At 47.6% G+C, this 17,551-nt stretch overlaps 5 protein-coding genes across 5 annotated transcripts; 1 reads left to right on the plus strand and 4 right to left on the minus strand.

Annotated features, from left to right (window-relative positions):
- Positions 1-1,349: 1,349 nt before the first annotated feature.
- On the minus strand, positions 1,350-3,018 carry PV06_11147 (uncharacterized protein; the record flags this gene model as incomplete). Its single annotated transcript, XM_016412775.1, has 1 exon — positions 1,350-3,018. The coding sequence occupies one exon, from the start codon at positions 3,016-3,018 to the stop codon at positions 1,465-1,467; it is 1,554 nt and encodes a 517-aa protein (XP_016256851.1). The 3' UTR covers positions 1,350-1,464.
- A 740-nt stretch (positions 3,019-3,758) lies between these two features.
- PV06_11148 (uncharacterized protein) lies at positions 3,759-5,794 on the minus strand. Its single transcript, XM_016412776.1, has one exon. The coding sequence runs from the start codon at positions 5,618-5,620 to the stop codon at positions 3,971-3,973; it is 1,650 nt and encodes a 549-aa protein (XP_016256852.1). The 5' UTR covers positions 5,621-5,794; the 3' UTR covers positions 3,759-3,970.
- Positions 5,795-9,381: 3,587 nt separating this feature from the next.
- Positions 9,382-10,835, plus strand: PV06_11149 (uncharacterized protein; the record flags this gene model as incomplete). The annotated part of the gene is made up of 2 exons (XM_016412777.1): positions 9,382-9,734; positions 9,782-10,835. The coding sequence occupies 2 exons, from the start codon at positions 9,382-9,384 to the stop codon at positions 10,833-10,835; spliced, it is 1,407 nt and encodes a 468-aa protein (XP_016256853.1).
- A 1,556-nt stretch (positions 10,836-12,391) lies between these two features.
- On the minus strand, positions 12,392-13,129 carry PV06_11150 (uncharacterized protein; the record flags this gene model as incomplete). The annotated part of the gene is made up of 1 exon (XM_016412778.1): positions 12,392-13,129. One exon carries the CDS (start codon positions 13,127-13,129, stop codon positions 12,392-12,394), a length of 738 nt encoding a protein of 245 aa, XP_016256854.1.
- An 801-nt stretch (positions 13,130-13,930) lies between these two features.
- Positions 13,931-15,632, minus strand: PV06_11151 (uncharacterized protein; the record flags this gene model as incomplete). The annotated part of the gene is made up of 3 exons (XM_016412779.1): positions 13,931-15,349; positions 15,401-15,519; positions 15,575-15,632. 3 exons carry the CDS (start codon positions 15,630-15,632, stop codon positions 13,931-13,933), a joined length of 1,596 nt encoding a protein of 531 aa, XP_016256855.1.
- Between the last annotated feature and the right edge of the window lie 1,919 nt (positions 15,633-17,551).

A 17,551-nucleotide genomic window follows, 5' to 3' on the forward strand; every position in this document is an offset into this window, starting at 1 on the left:
TCTGGCTGAAAATTGCGGTGGCTTGACTGAATTGATCAGGCGTTAGGACAGCAGACGACGAGAGGTCTAAAACCCCTGCAAGGACGACTGGTGTCTGTGAAGGGGTGTCGCCATTATGGTTTCTAAAACCACGATGGGTTATAGATGAAAGGACAGCGAGCGGCGCGATTGAAATGATGGTTCTGAAGTCACGTGAAGACGTGTCCGTGGCCAATGATGGAATACCAGGCTTAATAGGACAGCCTTATCACGTGCATCCTCCCTGGGCCGCACAAATGATCCGGACACGTGTGCCTTTCTTAACATACAATACAGTGCAGACTGCGCCAACAAGTTTGTTGCTACATTTTTGGGGGTTCAGAGAGGTGCCGCGACAGAACCACATGACTTCATGGCATCGAATCTTGCACCCTCACAGCACGCTCTCAGTCAGGCTATGATTGCAGTTGGCCGACTCACCACCAGGCAGATTGCCGAAAGTATTCCCTGCACTACCCGGACTGTCCAGATGCACCGTGCTAATCATCGTCGTTTCGGCACGACTACTTCACCCCGCAATCGTGGTGGACGTCGACGATCTATTACTCCTTCTATGCTGGAGGCACTCTTTGAACTTCTCGATGAGCAGCAAGATTTATACCTCGATGAGATAGCGGATTTCTTCTTAGTTGAGTACGAGTGTACAGTCTCGCTCCCAACTATCAGCAGGACCTTGAAGTTAAGTGGCTGGTCCAAGAAAATACCGCGGCGAAGAGCGGGTGAACAATGCCGGGATTTAAGAGATGCCTATCAGTACAAGCTATCCTTTCTGGACCCGAAGAAGCTCGTGTTTATTGACGAATAGGGTGCGATAGACGGGTTGGCTTCAGACGGACAGCATGGTCGCCCCGTGGTGTCACGCCGGTTCAAGTCACCCGATTTCATCGCGGGCAACGGTACCAGATTCTACCTGCCTTGACCGCGAATGGCATTTTCCATGCACGCGTATTTCAGGATGCGACAAATAGTGAGATCTTTGAAGACTTTATTCTCCAGCTCCTTCACCTTTGCGGAAGGGATTCTGTGTTCATTATGGACAATGCATCATTCCATCGCACAGATAGAGTTAAGCAACTATGTGCAGATGCTGGAGTGCAGCTAGTATATTTACCCCCTTATTCTCCCGACTTGAATCCCATTGAAGAGTTCTTTGCCCAGTTGAAAGCATACGTGAGAAGGAAGATGAGAACAATGGACTCGGATGCAGATTTTGCAGAATTTCTCGAAGCATGCATCGACGAAGTCGGAAGAGATAGTGCAAGTGCTAGAGGCCACTTCAGAAATGCTGGTATTGTTTTTCATGAATCGTGAAAATTTTGAAAGGTTATCAATCTGCGATCTACAAGGCTCTCTGACCAGTGCATATACAATGTTACAGCATCTATCAACACCATACCCCAAGAAAAATCAGTCTTTTGCCAAATCTCACACGTAGTTATCCTTCGCTTGCCGATGCCTAACGAAAGCGGGAATATCCCTGATAAATTGGATGGCTGGGGCCAATTTCACATCTCGTGCGGTGAAGAAGTCAGTATTATGTTCCTGGTAGACTTGGTCCAGATCAAGGAAGTCGTCCAACACGATATTTCCGGCTTTTTCGAACTCAGCTTGATGCCGCTTATTGCGTACTTTACTTTGCAGGTAATGAACGTAATCTTTGACTGCATCATCACGAAAACCTGGGATGTCAAGAGCACTCACTGCTTTTGGAGCGGCGTTTACGGAGTCAGCTTTCACGTCCGGAGGCTGTAGTGATGCTGGCTCAGGGTGACCAGGCAAATAATTAGTGATATTAACAGGAGGATAATGTTGGGGAGATACCGCTCTCGCCTTCCTTTTGCGATCATATCTTTGCTGATCTTCCAAACGGATCTCCTCTCGAAGACCTTCCGGGACATCATTGGGAGTATTCAGAGGGTTGCCGTCTTCAGCGTACTTGACGAGTTTCTTGAGCATAGGATTATTCAGTTTTCGATGTACCCCGGCGACCGGGTCAGGCCAGCAGTAGTTTGGCGCGTTGCACGAAGACAAAAGACATCGGAAGAGATGGAATACACCCGGCCAGATAGCAGGTTTGCCTGAGGCCTGTTGATCGTCAAGCTCGGCATCAAGTTCAGCTCGCATTTGTTGCGTGGCTGACCGCGCAGAGCGTTTGTCCGGTCTCTTCGCTGAACTGGTCTTCAGTTGTTGGCCTGCGTCCTCAGAATCTTTGTAATTGACGGACAGATCCACTCGCAGCTCCTTTCCTGGAAAGACCTCACCCCACTTAATAAGTTGTTTCTCAATCGTAGACCAGTCAATGTTGGTCTCATTGTATTGCTTGATTAGGGGTCGCTCTCCACGTTGTTTGACTGAGACCGTGATCTCTGCGCCTTGCAACGTCATGGCCTTCTCCTGGGCACGCTTCTTAGCCGCAGCATCCTCGACTTTTGAATGTAAGAAGAGCTCCCAGTACGAAGCGAGTGTCAACACGACATCCTGCTCAGTGTCTCGCCTGAAAGGCTTGCCATTCAGAGTCACTTTCCACCCGATCGTGATGCAGAGGCAAATGGGAGGATCATCATTATACGTTTTGTTCTGATCCCATTCCGATGGTTGAAGCAGAGTCAATTTCTGCGCTCGCAGATGAGGTCGGAGACAAGGAGTAGATGATCTCAGTGCTCGTTGGTGATCGGTAGATAGTGATGGATAAGAGTCAGAAAACGGTGAGACCGAGTCCGCTTGATCAGACCACCGCGGTGTCGGCGCATGCAGAAAGCCTTGGGAGTCAAAGTCGTCTGAGGAAAACAGATCACCGAAAGGAGCGGACGAGCCCATGGCCTCAAATCGTACCAGCGATTCGTGCTTCGCGCTCTGAAGGCTCACAAAATTGGCGTGGGCTGTTCTGTTGTGGACAGTTAGGCGTAGTCGACCGCAGTCGACCACCGTTGCGATTCCATCGGCTTCTCCACCGTAATCCACATCTTCTATCCAAATCATCCATGCTTCATCCTCAAAAAAGGTTCCTATACTCCTGCGTCATTCTCAGCAGCTGTAAAATGCGCTTTCCCGTACATTTTTCTTCTTCTGTGCTACACGTACATTTTTCTTCTTCTGTGCTACATGTACCCTGGCGGGCATTGCTGAGAAGTCACACGAAAGTTGTCCTGACCCTTGATGCATCAACTAGCGCGACGATGATGGCTGGTTCATCACATGCCACATCATTACGCAGATTGATGACTGCCTCCTCCCTCAATATCAATCTCGAGAAAGTCTGAGCGTCTGGGATCGTCGAAAGAACTGGGGTCAAACACGACGTGACGATCATGTCAACGCCACCATTCTACAGCACCGCTTTAAGCACTGCCTGCCAGCTCTTGGAGATATGCCCATTCCTTACCTCCCCTCTGGTCTTATAGGCGGAAAGAGAGAACGCCATTGTGGAGGCCTCTCCATGCCGCAAGGTTTTTCGCTCGTCGCTCGGCTTATGCTTGTTTGGATGGATCGTAGATAAGCTTATCTGACAGATGTGGCAGCTAAGCTTTCGCCCAGATAATGGGAGCTTCGTTCTTCTAGGTGGCACAACAGCGGTGACAGTGTCTGAGTCGACACAAGGAACAAAATACATAAAACATCAGTACGACACGGATGATGCAACGGAAGGAAGAGGTGATAAATAGGTCTAAAACTAGGGATCCGGGCCCAGCCAGGTTTCAAATAATAGCCGAGGGATCACAAAAAGGTTTCTGGACAAATTTTTAAAAATTTTGCAAGTGTGGGTGGTGATTCTCCGTCGCCGACCCACGTGGATTTGTCGCTATACGAAGAAACTTTGTGACATGCCAAGCCAACAGCCACTGAGAAAATCAACTTGATTCGAGAATGAAACAAAGGAAGGTGGTGGAGGTATGTATCTCTCCAGTTCGGATGACGAGGGAGACGACTGACTTCAACGCCTGCGGAAAGAACCGTTGAAGTTGTCCATACAAAAGTCCCAGTGCGGCCGCGTTCTTGATACATCGCGCTTGAGGGTAACACCCAAACCGTTTATATCTAACAGTCCCTCCGTTGAGCAGACATCCAGGCCCCATAATCGGTGACCCGCTAGAATCCAGATTCCGTGATGATCGGCTCGTCGATAGATCTTGCTACCTTCAAAGATTTCTTCACGACCCAATGGATCCATAAACAAGTGCGACCATTCACCGGATGGATCCCGCACAAAGTCTGGATCCTCGTCACTCGCCCAGAAGTCTCTGAGAAGGCATACAGGATTAAAGTCGAAGTCGAATCCTAAGGCAGCTTGTCGCAGACTGCCGCTCTCGGGCTGAAATTCTAGAACCAAAACAGGACCCCATTGACCTGGGTGCAAGATTGCGGAATATGGTTCTCCTGAAGGATTCCGTGGATAAAGCACAGTGGATATAGGCAGCCGGCGAGGTGTAAGGCTGAATCCGTAGCTCTTTTTGTTGAGGTGCTCTTGCTCTCTTTCATTGCTCACACTCTGGCGTATGTAAAGTCGTCTCTCCTCGGTCGGTCGATTTTGACTTTTATGCGCTGTCCGGCTACCACGCCAGAGCCCGTTCTGGTTTATATTAACTCTTATGTATTGGTCATCTTGGGAAAGGCGTCGAAGAAAGATACCCATAGCAGCAGGGCGTTGGTCCATAAGTTGATCAGTACTATCAATATATGCTAGATACGTATCAGCTGCCCACGGAGTGATTTCCAACCCGATTGAGAGGCCACGATTCGTCATTGCAAAAGGTTCACGGCCTTTAAAAGACTCCCCTGACGCTAGAGAATGACATCTGGAGAAGTAGGCTGGACTGGGAGCAAGTAGACCGGAGAACTTAAGATCCTGCATAGACCAAGCAAAGATAGAATGGTCATCGTTATATTTGATGATTTCTTCCTGAAGTCGAACGAATGCTCGCTGTCCCTCTCCATAGAGAAGTGGCATGTTGACATCAAAGAGACCGAGTAAGCAGTATGCGCCGTCTTCAGTACGGGTTGTGGCTCTTCCAGCAGACCAAGACATCCTCTGAGCAACGGAATATTTGGTGAAATCCCCTGAGATGAGCGCTGCTGTAGGTATACGGGTGATTGAAGCAATCCGTCTAGCTAGAGCAGATTTACTACCCAGACGTCGCCAGAGTCGATCGTAGAAAGTCACTCTGCGTGGGGCGAGTAGCTCCTGTAGAGTCCATCCACGTTTGAACCATCTGCTCTTCGGAAGTGATCTCTTCCAGTTTGTCTTCTCCACATCGTTGAGATAAACACAGCAAAGCCTCGCACCTTGATACCAGTTGTACATCGAATTGATCGCCTCACTAAGCTCGGCACTACTCTGCTTGTTTATGCAGCAGGTGTCGATCCAGAAATGTTTCAATCCATTTTTTTGTGCCTGTTGTGCGCAAAACCGAATCTTGACATGGCCAGCCTTGCTCTTCCATAATTCATTTTGGAGATCGTCAAAACTGACCTCATCTTTTTCCTTTCCCCAGGTATGCGAGAGAATCACGTAAGGTGGAAATTTGGCGTGGAGATCCTCGGTCACTCTGAGAGAGCCTTGATTGTCGAATTTCAGCAGACGCATCGATCGTAGGCAGTGATCGCGTACGCGGTGAGAGTACGCTCCGTTTAGTCGGGATCCTCGGGCTGAGAGAACGATTGAACGAAGACATCGTGCAGAAGGTCCAATCAGGCTGGATATGTATGCTCGAGACAGCGCATCCGGCCTCCATAAAGCAGACGAGCTTCTGCGCAGAGGGCTGCAGGCAGAGGGCTGCAGGCAGAGGGGTGGGGGTAAGATATGTGGCACAGTCCTCGCAGCCTTGGCAGTATATCACGCGTCGGGATTCACGTGTTTTCCAGTTCTTCAACCACCCCCATGGTTTGGCCAGAAAATTGTTCGTTGCTGCTGTTATTGATGCTCGCCACAGGTTTTCATGTGGTAGCGACTTCAGTTCGCCGCCCGCTCGCAGATGAATTACTGTAAACATTGGCTATACTGTTGACACTTGTGGCCAGTGGATCCCCTCACGATGGAGGTCCAGCAGCTCGTAGAAACCCTCAATATTAGTCGGGGAAATGTAAATGCGGCCACGCAAAATCAAGGTTTAGGAATATGGATAAGCTTGGGGATAAAACTGTTGCCGCGTTAAACGATTAACCTCGCTATCCTCTTCGAGACAAGCGGAAATTTTCCCGTACCATAAGTTACAATCAAGGGTGTTACAAGCCTTGTCAACTAATTGGTAGCATAGCCGAGGGTGGCTTATATATATGTAGCTAGCGTAGACTACAATGGAGTTAAAAGTGGTCCCAAATAATTTGGAGTGTGTGTGCAGTGCGAAGGCGCAATTGAAATCGCCTGTACAATAGGCCAATACTTACACAAATATCTTCACTTCTATCACTCAAGTCGTTTGTTCTACCTAAGTGAACGCCACCAGCCTCCCCCAATAGACCTGGTGAACATCTTCAGTCCCAGCTTGAGGCAGTGGTTCATCCCCATGGGTTTTTTACGATCGCCAGTCCATGCTTCTAATACTTTTAGAGAGACCGGAGTGATTGACGATGCTAAAACCCCGGTGTTAGCTGGCAGCACAGCACGGGGAACCTCCTTACACTTGTGCCTTTTAGAACCACCACTCTGTGGGGTCGCCCTTGGCTGCGACACTATATCAATAAGTCATCCGGGGTTTTGGCGCGGAGCTGATTGATACAAAACAATGGTGGTCTCCGGAGCATATGCCACAATAACAGTGATCAAATTATGGATAAATGGGGTTATCTGGTAATCAGTATACTTGTTGAACACCTATCCAACAAACAAGCGTCAAAGATATTTCCAAGTAGACGGCCATTTTTGACAAATCTACGCGTTAACTATCTGATAGCCATTAGACCTCCATCCACTATCAAAGTAGTTCCATTGACATATGTACTATCGTCACTTAGGAAGTAAGAGACCGCGTTGGCGATCTCTTCCGGTGAACCTTGCCTCCCCAGAGGAGTCGAGTTAACAAGTGTCTCCAAGACAAACTTCTTCTTCTCGGGTGAGAGTTCCTCAAGCCATTTAACCATTGTATCGGTGCGGATAGACCCAGGAAGGACCGAGTTAAAACGGATAAGGTCTTTACCATAGAACTGAGACCCGGTGCGTGTGAATGCAATAATCCCGGCCTTTGCAGATGAGTAGCCAGGCTGTCCCAAGCCCACAATTCCATTCACGGAAGAAATATTGACGATGGAGCCTCGAGTCTCGACCTTCCTGTCTGATGGTGTTAAAGTAATGACTCGAGGTTCTTGCTTTCGCATCTGAACCGCTTCGTATCTTTGACAGAACCAAGTTCCTCTTTGGTTGACTTGGTACATCCTATGTTTCAGGGTTATTAGTCTCTATTCAGCAGTTCTGTCTGATCCGTGGCCAGTGAATTTCACTCACTCGTCAAACACCTTTTCTGTCACATCTTCCTCACCATCAGTGAAAATCTCAGCTTTGCCAGCACAGTTACAGGCCCAGTCAAGCCGTCCCCAAAGTTTCACCACTGTGTCAACCATGTTGATGCAATCTGCCTTGACGGCAGTGTCAAGCTTGACGAATGCAGAGTCGACACCATATTTCGCTTTTAGATCCTTTGACACTTGTTCTCCCTCGGTGATATTAATATCAGCCACAAGGACATTAATGCCACGGCTGGCTAACTTGTGAGCTGTGGCTTTTCCAATACCTGAGGACCCTCCGGTCACAATTGCAGACTGGCGACCAGGCATCTTGAATTGAAAAAATTGAAGCTTGTCCTTGGAACAGGAAAAACAGCTACTTACGCCTAGGTGACATAGCCTCTTCTTTTATCAAAATCCGATCAACCCGTCCAAGAAACGGTCTGAGTGGGTTGAAACCCATTTCTGCCATCAAATCGTGGCCATCATAAATGTCGTCTGAAAGACAGATTGGCTCCATACAGAACATGAGAACGAGTGTGGGGCGCCGCCCCCTTAGGCCAACTCCGATTATCTACCCTTGCAAGAGTACCAAAGAACGACTGCCGACAAGACACGACCAAACACCAGGCTACTGTATCTATACTAGAGTCTGCGCTACCCTCTATATACAGTACTGTCAATTTCCTGGGGTGCGCATTATCGTAAGAAGTCTTTACAACTGCCTTACTAACCACGTAAAACCGAGGCTCGAAAGCGCCATTATTCATTGGTAAAAATATTTAGAGCAAACTATTACATGTTTGGCTAGAGATGTTCCACTTATTCCTTAGCCTCTACGGAAGAAAGTTGCAATGTCTCAGCAAAGGGGAGGGCGGTTTCGGGAAATACTATACAGTACGATGCTGCCAGATTTACAATGTTTGAAGGACCGGACTTACCGAAAGGTCGAAACCACAAAACCTTGAAGTCTTGTGAGTTTCGTGAACAGTACTTCGACAATTTCCATCAAAGACGGCCCAATGGTTTCTGCTATAGTACAGTGTCTCAAGCCAGCTTCACATTGAGAACCATGGACGGCCCAAACACATTGACTAAGCTTCTGTTACAGATAGACTTTGGGTACGAGTACCAACATATGCGAGGCATCCCAAAAACTCCTCTTTCCACAAGACGAGTGATGTCGACACTCGACTCCTTAGGCTCATTGAGAATGTTTTTCACATTGAGAGTCAACCCTGATTCAAAAACCACCTCGTTTCTCTCATAGATTCGCGTATGTGGCTTCAACGAGTTAAAAAATTCCTCTTGAAAGAATCCCGGCTCAGGAAATGGTTTGTTCATGACGACTAGTATTAGGTAGTTGTCAATGCCAAGCTCGGCCACATGAGTGTAATCTTCAAGGTCCTTCCCAATCACCATAAAGTTAGGTCCAGATGCTGATCTGAGTAACGGTAGCCATCCGTTTTTTTCTGAGTCGATGAATAGTTGACTTAGGAGGCGATTGGCTAAGTCCTACTACACTTTTGGTGTAGATGCTTGTAAAGCCTTGCGACGAAAAGGCCAGGGAAACAGCATTGTGGAACGGTGATCTCTGATGCGCCGGTCAATGTGGAAAATGGTGAAATCTATTACTATAATTGGGCTAATCTACAGTACAAACCTTGGCCACTGAGTACCATGGAATCTTCTTCCTCAGATATTGGGAATATCGGGAAGCCGGGCCCCACCTTTCTCTACTGAAGAGTAAAGCCTGCAAATAACATGGTAGTCTTTACAGTATTATTATCTTGAAAGTATGAACACACAATCTGTTATCCTCTTCATGCGTCACGATCAGTACAGTACTGTGCAGTGCCGTGAACTTATCGTCCTCGACACGAAAAATTCCGTGTGATGTTGTTTTCTATGAAATCTACCGTATGGGTATACATCCTGGTCAAAAAAGTCATATGCAACTTTGGATCGCACGAGATCGCATACTGGGATAGACCTCGGGCAGCCTTAATTAGGGATAACATTTACCTAGAGGGTGGATGGATGCAGACCGGAACCTGGAAAGATGGCGCGTGGGATTTGGAGTCGCTAGCCACAGTCAGTCCTTCATACGGGATGTTATTTAAGCTCAGCCTGCACAATTCTTTCGGCACAAGGGCAGAAGACCCACCCGCCTGGTTCGAACAGATTCCGGAAGGCGGTGTCAAGAACTACTACCTCGATGGCTATATGTTCGCCGATGATGACGAGTTCTATGCATGGGGGTAATTACGTTCGCGTCAATAGAGGACACAGCTAATGGTTAAATCAGTGGTATGACCATGGTCTCCCAAAATACTAGCACACGCACGGTGAGCATGGTCCTGTATGATGATACTCAGTCTACCAATACGTCAATTGGTCTGCCTGACATGAGTTATAAACCGCAGAACGGGTCTTTTATCACCGCCACAAACGGAGCTGGAGCCAACGCTCCCAGCGAGCGACGCAGCTTCTATTTTGGCGGATTCTGTAATGACAGTGTGGCGGCATATTCCTACTTCAATCAACCTAAAAACCAATGCAAATGGCTGATAACTGTTGATATGTCAGAACTTGGGCATGCCACTTGGTCGAAGAGGCCACTGAATGGGAACTCCTCCTGGCGAAGCGAAAGTGGACTCGTATGGGTACCAACATCGACGGCAGGCATTCTGGTTGTCATCGGTGGAGTTATACAGCCAGCGGATACGAACTTTGAAATTCCCCACGACAATCACACCCAATCCATAACATATCTAGAACAATTTCCCATCTACGACATAGGCTCTGATACTTGGAGTACGCAGATGCTCAATGCAGACTCTCCAGTACCGGTTGTACCTCTTGCACAATTCTGCACCGTTGTGGCGTCAAGCCCTGATAGTTCCCATCAAGAGATTTTTGTTTATGGAGGCTGGGATAGCAATGGAGGGCAAGCGCAAGATACTGTCTGGATCTTGACAGTTCCGTCATTCACATGGGTCAAAGCATCCAGCCCTGGGCGTATAGGCGGCGCAAGGCAAAATCATGTCTGTGTGACGCCGTACCCTGATCAGATGATTGTTGTTGGTGGCACGGGAGTCGGCGAAACCCCTCCAACTTATAACACTACTGTGGACGTTTTCAGCCTCAATACATTTACCTGGACAGGACGATACGATCCAGACATTTACGATGAATACAAACCTCATCCGGACATTCAGAAAATTGTTTCAGCTACCCCAACTGCGAGTTATATGTCCACTGAAGTCGCGAGTTGGTTTGATACCAAGTACGATATGAACAAGGTCAGATGGTACGGACCCTATCAAGATGACTGCAAGGTTTTATCCCCGAGAACATAGTGTTGAAGTAGGTTTGGATTTGCAGGAAAGCCTCAATCCCATACGTACTGTAAATCAACAAAAGTACGGTATGTGGAAAACTACGATTATTTGCACCTGAGCTGACTAATGTGGTGAATTCGCGCGACGGTAGGCTTTCTCCCGAGGTGTTTGAAGCCATCGAATTTGATCGATCTAATCACCATTCGTGGAGCCACATGCGGTAGTTTCGTACAGTACTGTACAGCATCTTGAACGTAAATGATTGTATGCTAAATAGCCGCTGGCCTATTTCCCCTCCGAGTTCTGCATGATCGACCATGAAGCGCCCTCGATGTTTCACCAATTTGCACAACCGCCGGGACAAGCATGAACAAATCAGAACCATGATTAAAGGTCCTGAAGCTGGTGCCCAAAATAGAACTTGAGCGAGTACCCATCAGAGGCCACTAAAACCTGTGGGCTAAACCGGGTGGGGATTGCTGGGAACGACAAATATAAATACTGCCGTTACCGCCACAACAATCGCCTACTTGGATTTTGCAGTGCACAGCATCTCTCATACATCTGAAACAAACTTTGAAAGTGTTTCGCAGCATCAACGCAAGCTATGCGAGTCTTTGAGATTATGTGGGGCATTCCGTTGACCTGCGCCGCAATATCGAGTTTTACTAGCGAGCAGAATTTACAGCACAGCATATTACCTAGCTTGCATCATCCTTCAGTCATGATCTGTCAAAATCAGTACGCCTAAGTCCGTTCGGTCCTCGTCTAATCTAATGGGGCGCAGACTCTGGCAGCCTCCATGCCTCACGATCGAGCTAGGACCTTCTCATAACAGGGCCCCGCAGTTTTGGAATGCTCCTGCTCCTGGAGGACCAGGTCCGTTTCGAAACGGAGACTATACAGTCCGTTCTTGGGTACCTAGTCCGGGAGTTCTGACGTGGTGGGAGAATCGAGAAGGAAATCTGTCTCATGTGCTTGGCTGGCCCGGCGCTGCGAGGCTTGAAATAGGATGGGAGAAGGATATTTGGAGGTGGTGGGCAGTGTGGGAGGATGTCGAAGATCGACTCGATTCCTCCCAACTCTAGGTCCAGCTAAGTCTGGCTCCTCGAACCCATCAATCCATGGGGTACATAGCAAGAACAGGGAAGGGTAGTCTGAATTCCAACATTCTCAAAATCCATGCACCATGCATCGGAAATACAACATCACGCCTCTGAAACGCCAACGCACTCTGAGTGCTATTCTGAAAAGGGCGGGCGAACGTAGCATAGCGCTACAAGATCAAAAATCTAGGACTTGAACCCGAGGAAGATACGGTACACGTGGGCAAGAGGACAAATGTGCGGTTACTTTGGCGCTTAACGTCATCATTTAGCAGTATCGGCAGGCCATGGCGATGCAACAAAGCCAAAAACTATGAAGTATTGTGAGTCAGGGACCTTTGTATTGTCTATTTGAAACTTAATTCATGGCAAAGATTATAGTATCCTCCTTCCTGCCCTAGACTACACAGAAGGCACCAGAGCTTTTAGGCTGGCTTCAAAACGATACAGGGAACAAACAACTAGAATCTAACTTCGTGATAGATATCTCGATCCTCTGGGAGGCCTCAACTTACCCTTAAACGTTCTAGCATTTGCTCGTAGGATGCGATATAGTCTTTGAGCGAATCTATCGTTCCGGCGTTTGGAGGACCTTTTTATTGTATACGACTGTAAAGCTTTCCCAGGTTGCAGATGACTCTTTAAGCCCCATGGTGAGGATTCCGAACTCTCATGAGCAAATACCGCAATTTGCCAGACGTGCGGACCAAGTTCACCATCCCACAGCCCATCACTTGTAGGATTATTTGCTTGAAAGCCGTAGTGTCTTAAGACACACTCTGGGTGGGTTTCTCCAAGCCAGGTGATATCGAAAATGGTCTCGTTGTCGATGTCGGATCCACGTGCTGACAATTCAAATGTGAGGTTCGAGAACTTTTCCATCTCCGAGTGCGCCGAATACCTCGACTTCATACAGCCAATCAGCTGGCTCATGAATGCGTGCTTAGTGTACATTTCGTTCGCGACCGAGATCCGGAAGCCGGTGCCGTATTGAGTCCAACTGACATGGTTTTGAGAGTTTTGTGTGCCGAAAAATAACTTGACGTCCATCAGGACTTGAGTTGACATGAAGTACGATTCGCAGTTAAGGCCAAAGTTGCAACATTGCTCCTCGATTTCAGACAAGGGTGGCACTTGATTTTCCTGCTCATATGGAGGCGGCAAGGGCATTTCGTCGCCTGGATGGCTCTCTGATTGTACCGACATAATTGCAAGTCTCGCCTTTTGTACGGTACGGTATAGTACTGTGCTGTTCAAGAATTTTAAACATAATATGATTTCTGTCCATCTTGGCAAGAAGATCAGTACTGTAACCATGAGATCCTATGTGTAGCAGACACCAATAGTATCCTTTTACGTAATGTCCAGGGTAGAAACAACCACAAATTTCTTTGGTAAGAGATCACCAATCTTTAGAGGATAGACTACGACGTAATGAATAAATAAATCGATGTGTACCCTCTAATTGGCAGTAATGGTGTGTCACAGTGCAAAGTGCAACATCGAAATACTTGTGGACATCTGCACTTGATCTGGCACTGGTTCTGCTCTTCTTAAGCTCGAGTTCCTCTGGATAAGATCTCCGCAGATCAAATGCAGTCATCTAGTATACTGTAACCCTAGCGAGATAATGGAACGAAGATAGAGCGACTTCGATGTGGTTCAAAGTCAACAGTAGTCAAAATGAGTTCTCTATATCGCTTTATTAATCGGTGACCTATAAAAATCTACTCCTGGCTATCAGTTTTCCGCTGGCTCCCTTAATGTCCCATGACAACCGCACATCACAGCCTCTCACGAACAGGATCGCAGATGTAGTTCCCGTACAATGGGCGATTGCTTTGTCATACCCAGAGAGTCTGCGTGATTTGATGGCTTTCCTTTTCTGACACTGATCTGTAGTATTTGAACGACCAAAACTATCGGTGCTTCTCCGAGCGGTTGCAGTAATTCCCGTCCAAAGTAGTCCATAAAGAACAATCCTGATTTGACGTTCCTTCAAACTTCTCACTCTGTCAATTCCATGTCTTCGGCGAAAGGGAAAATTGAGGACCAAGAATTCGTGAGACCCGTCGTCATGAGCGACAGAGAACTGACTGGGGGGTAGAGCTCACCCCGAGATTCCAGGAAGTTCCTGCCTATATCCACCTTATGGAGTAGTGATAGGCGTTCTTGATGCCTGTTCCAGGTTCGGGCCCTGTCGTACCAACCCTGCGGATTATTTAGGCTTCGCTGGTAAACTAACCATCCTCTCTTCTTTTCTGGTGGATGGACCGGGGCGAGAACAAGACAGTGCCGAAGTTGATCTCGCTTTCTAAGCACATGGAGATTATCATAGAGATCCTGGGCATCGTAGACCTTGTTGTTATCACCGGCACACTGAAGATGTAGTGCAAGGACTTCGAGTTGGCCCAGGTAGGGCTGAACATTACAGAGAAAGCGTGAAGTAGCCATCTCATGCTTGTCTAAATATCTAGACTCGGAGTAGAACTGGAGTTGTGGCAGGGAAGCTCCACGAGGGAAGTTCATTGCAGTACACCAGTGAAGCTCCAAGACTTTCAGCTTTGGAAAGACGGTGGCAAGAGCTTTTTCTTGACGCTGGTCTACCGGTGAAAGCGACAGGGCAAGGTGACTGAGCTGATTTGCTACTCCAGAAATCCAGTCAATGTCCCGAAAGAAGCCGACTAGATTCAAAACATGTAGAGTAATCCAGTTACCATGAAGCGCAATTGCAGTATGGAAATATCCCCTGAAAGAGAGCATTTGGAGTTTTGGTAGTCGCGATGCCTTTAAAGATATCTGTAGAGATTCAGAATATTCAGGGTTGATGATAGACAGTTCTTGGACGCTTGGAAGGTGAGGGAATTCGACATCACTTGTATCGTCATCGCAGTCTAAGACGAGTGTACGGATTGGTAATTCTCGGAGACCTTCCAATCCTGCTGCCCGTACGCGTAGGACTTTGAGTTTCGACAGTGTCTGAAGTTCTCTGAGTGGAATGCTGAGAGGAAGGTCGACCCATATCTTTTTGAGATGTTGTGCTTTTCCTAACATTTTGACGAAATTGTCAAAAACTTCCTTCGGGACATCGCCGTACCTGTTCGCGACTTCTTCCAGATTGCGCGCCCGTATCATGGACGGACGGGTGATCTCTCTTACAAGGTCCTCGAAGAAAGCCATGACCCGGACAGATCGCAAGCAGCTCACGAGCTCAGGGCGATGAAAAATCTCCTTGACCTTCTTGAGCTGGTCTATTTCCTTGGCCACAGATGGGTCACTGGAGGTTGGACCAGGAAACTGATTTGTGTCGTAGATCTCCGTTGAACATGGGAGTGGGCATCTTAGATATTGAAACTGACTCTCACGTCCCAGTGTAGTAAAACGAGAATGGACCAATTTCAGGCTGGACCAGTCAGACTTCTTAAGCTAGTACAGCATTTCAGCAAAAAAAGAGCAAAATTTTATGTACTCGGTCACCTTTTGGAAAATGATCATTAGTATCTCGTTAGGTACTTTCCGCAGCTCAAGTTGGCTACTACCAACCGACTCCCTCGACGTGACCTTTCTAGACTTCGATCTCTTGCGCTTGAGCCAATCTGTAGACCGTTAACAGAAATTAATTTCTCGGTTCGAGTAGAATACTGTCCCTACCTCCATGATTGTTAAATATCCAAAGTCCATTCTTAGATTTCTTGTAAGTTTTCGCCATTTCCGCTGTTGACCAAAGTCCCTGCAGTATGAGGCCAGTCTGGATCATCCTTGCTTTTACTCGCCTTTTATTTTCCTTTACTGCTGATCATGTATCCACCGTTAGTTGTGGTGTTGACATCTGTCAAAGACTAGAGCTCAAATCCCTCACAATATCAAGGATAATATTAAACCAGGCTTATCTACATGTCCTATTCTCAGGGTATCCTAGACTGGCTCCGTGGTTCCGTCCTCCCATTGACTTTGGTTACAATTGAGTAGTGGCAATATAGTTGGATCTCTACAGATACTGTGACGCACGGTACTTGAAGACAACAGTCCGTGACTATCTTTGTGCAGTACGTATGTCATGTGAGACCTACTTTAATAATAAATATGTACGAAACATAACTTCACTAGATCTAGGAAGGACTATTACCCAGATCTCATTACAGTGTTGTCCGTCAAGGGTACGCTGCAACATTGCTATAAGGATACTCGGCCGTCCGAGCTAGAACGGCTCTTGGAAATGGACGCCGCGCAGACATTTTCATCAACAATGGATCCAGGTATCCAGGGAGAAAACAGTCTTTTTCTGCACTTTTCGCCTGAAGAGAGGTACGTGCAGGCGATACACATGGAGATGCAACCCTGGACTTTATGGACGCCGAATTTGCGAAATGATGTCAATCTGATGAGTCTCGATATGTTACGCTGCTTCGGATCCTACCAACAAGAATCAATCGTGGTTCCCGGATTAACACCTTGCATTCTTCCCTGGCAGATACATGTATACGAAGAATATCTAGTCCTGCAGAACAATGTATCGAACATCTCCTTCACCGCAGACGTGACGGCTAACCTAGCCAAGAAATACGTTTGCAGATATCTGAATTGCTTCAGCAGACGGACAGGAAAACACAGCAGTTTCAACCGGGCCGATCACCTCAAGCGGCACGAGATGACTGTTCATAAAACACCTGGTAGCCCAGTGTTCAGATGCTGGGTATCAGGTTGCAGGAGGCCTTTTACGCGCAAGGACAACCTTCACGCCCATTTGAAAACTCATTTAGGGAAACCTGGGAGCCGGAACCGATATGTCGCTAGTCTCGACCCACAGAGCTCGGTATATAATCTGCAATGGGAAGGCGAACTTGATTACTCTGGATTCCCGGTACTTGGGTCAACCTCCAGGGGCGCAGAGATCAGAGCTGGGTAGCAGAATCTGGAAGCGACCTCAGGATTGGGAGAGTCACGGCTCCTTACTGGTTCACGACGTGATAGCTGAGTTCACGGCATCGAGACGGAGACACTGTGTAGTTGGAATTCCACGTTAAGTTTATGCATTTCGATCACATTGTATACTCATAGCAATCCGACCCATGGTGGGTGATCCTAACCTCAAGTTCCCGAGCCACTTAAGGTGATACAGGTGTTCAATACTACAATCCGGGCCAACTTGATGCCCGCCATCAACCCATGACCGCGATGGCTGATGAAGTTGCGTAGGCTTGGAGAGACAACCGTTCACTAATTTCAGTAAAGCTTGTGGAAGACGACTGGGGCTGAGGGTTTTCGAGCATTCTAGGCCACAATTCCTGCCTGTGAAGGTTTTCTCGTCGTGGAAATTCACGTCGGATGGGTTCTCTGACAGTATGATGGAGCCGATCGACAAGCATGCACCAATCGATGCTAGCTTTGAGGTAGGTTCTAGCGGATAGGGACTCCCACAGTTACAAATCAAGCGATAGATAAATGGGTTGTGCTTCTAGGGTCATTCGAGCCAACAAGAAGTGCTTTTCCCTTGGCCCCAGTCTTCCGCAACGGGCGATAGTGATCAGGACCAGTGGCCGAAGTAGACTAGGAGATTGTGTCTGATTCGCCCTACTGGGGCCATCAGACTAGGCTGAATATGAACCATGATTGTAGGAGGGAACAGCC

This window comes from Exophiala oligosperma (assembly GCF_000835515.1).
Source record: "Exophiala oligosperma strain CBS 72588 unplaced genomic scaffold supercont1.20, whole genome shotgun sequence".
In the NCBI taxonomy this organism is placed as follows: Eukaryota; Fungi; Ascomycota; class Eurotiomycetes; order Chaetothyriales; family Herpotrichiellaceae; genus Exophiala; species Exophiala oligosperma.

Bases quoted from the DNA above. Each gene is read 5' to 3' on its own strand.
- PV06_11148 (XM_016412776.1), bottom strand. From the start codon at position 5,620: ATGCGTCTGCTGAAATTCGACAATCAAGGCTCTCTCAGAGTGACCGAG.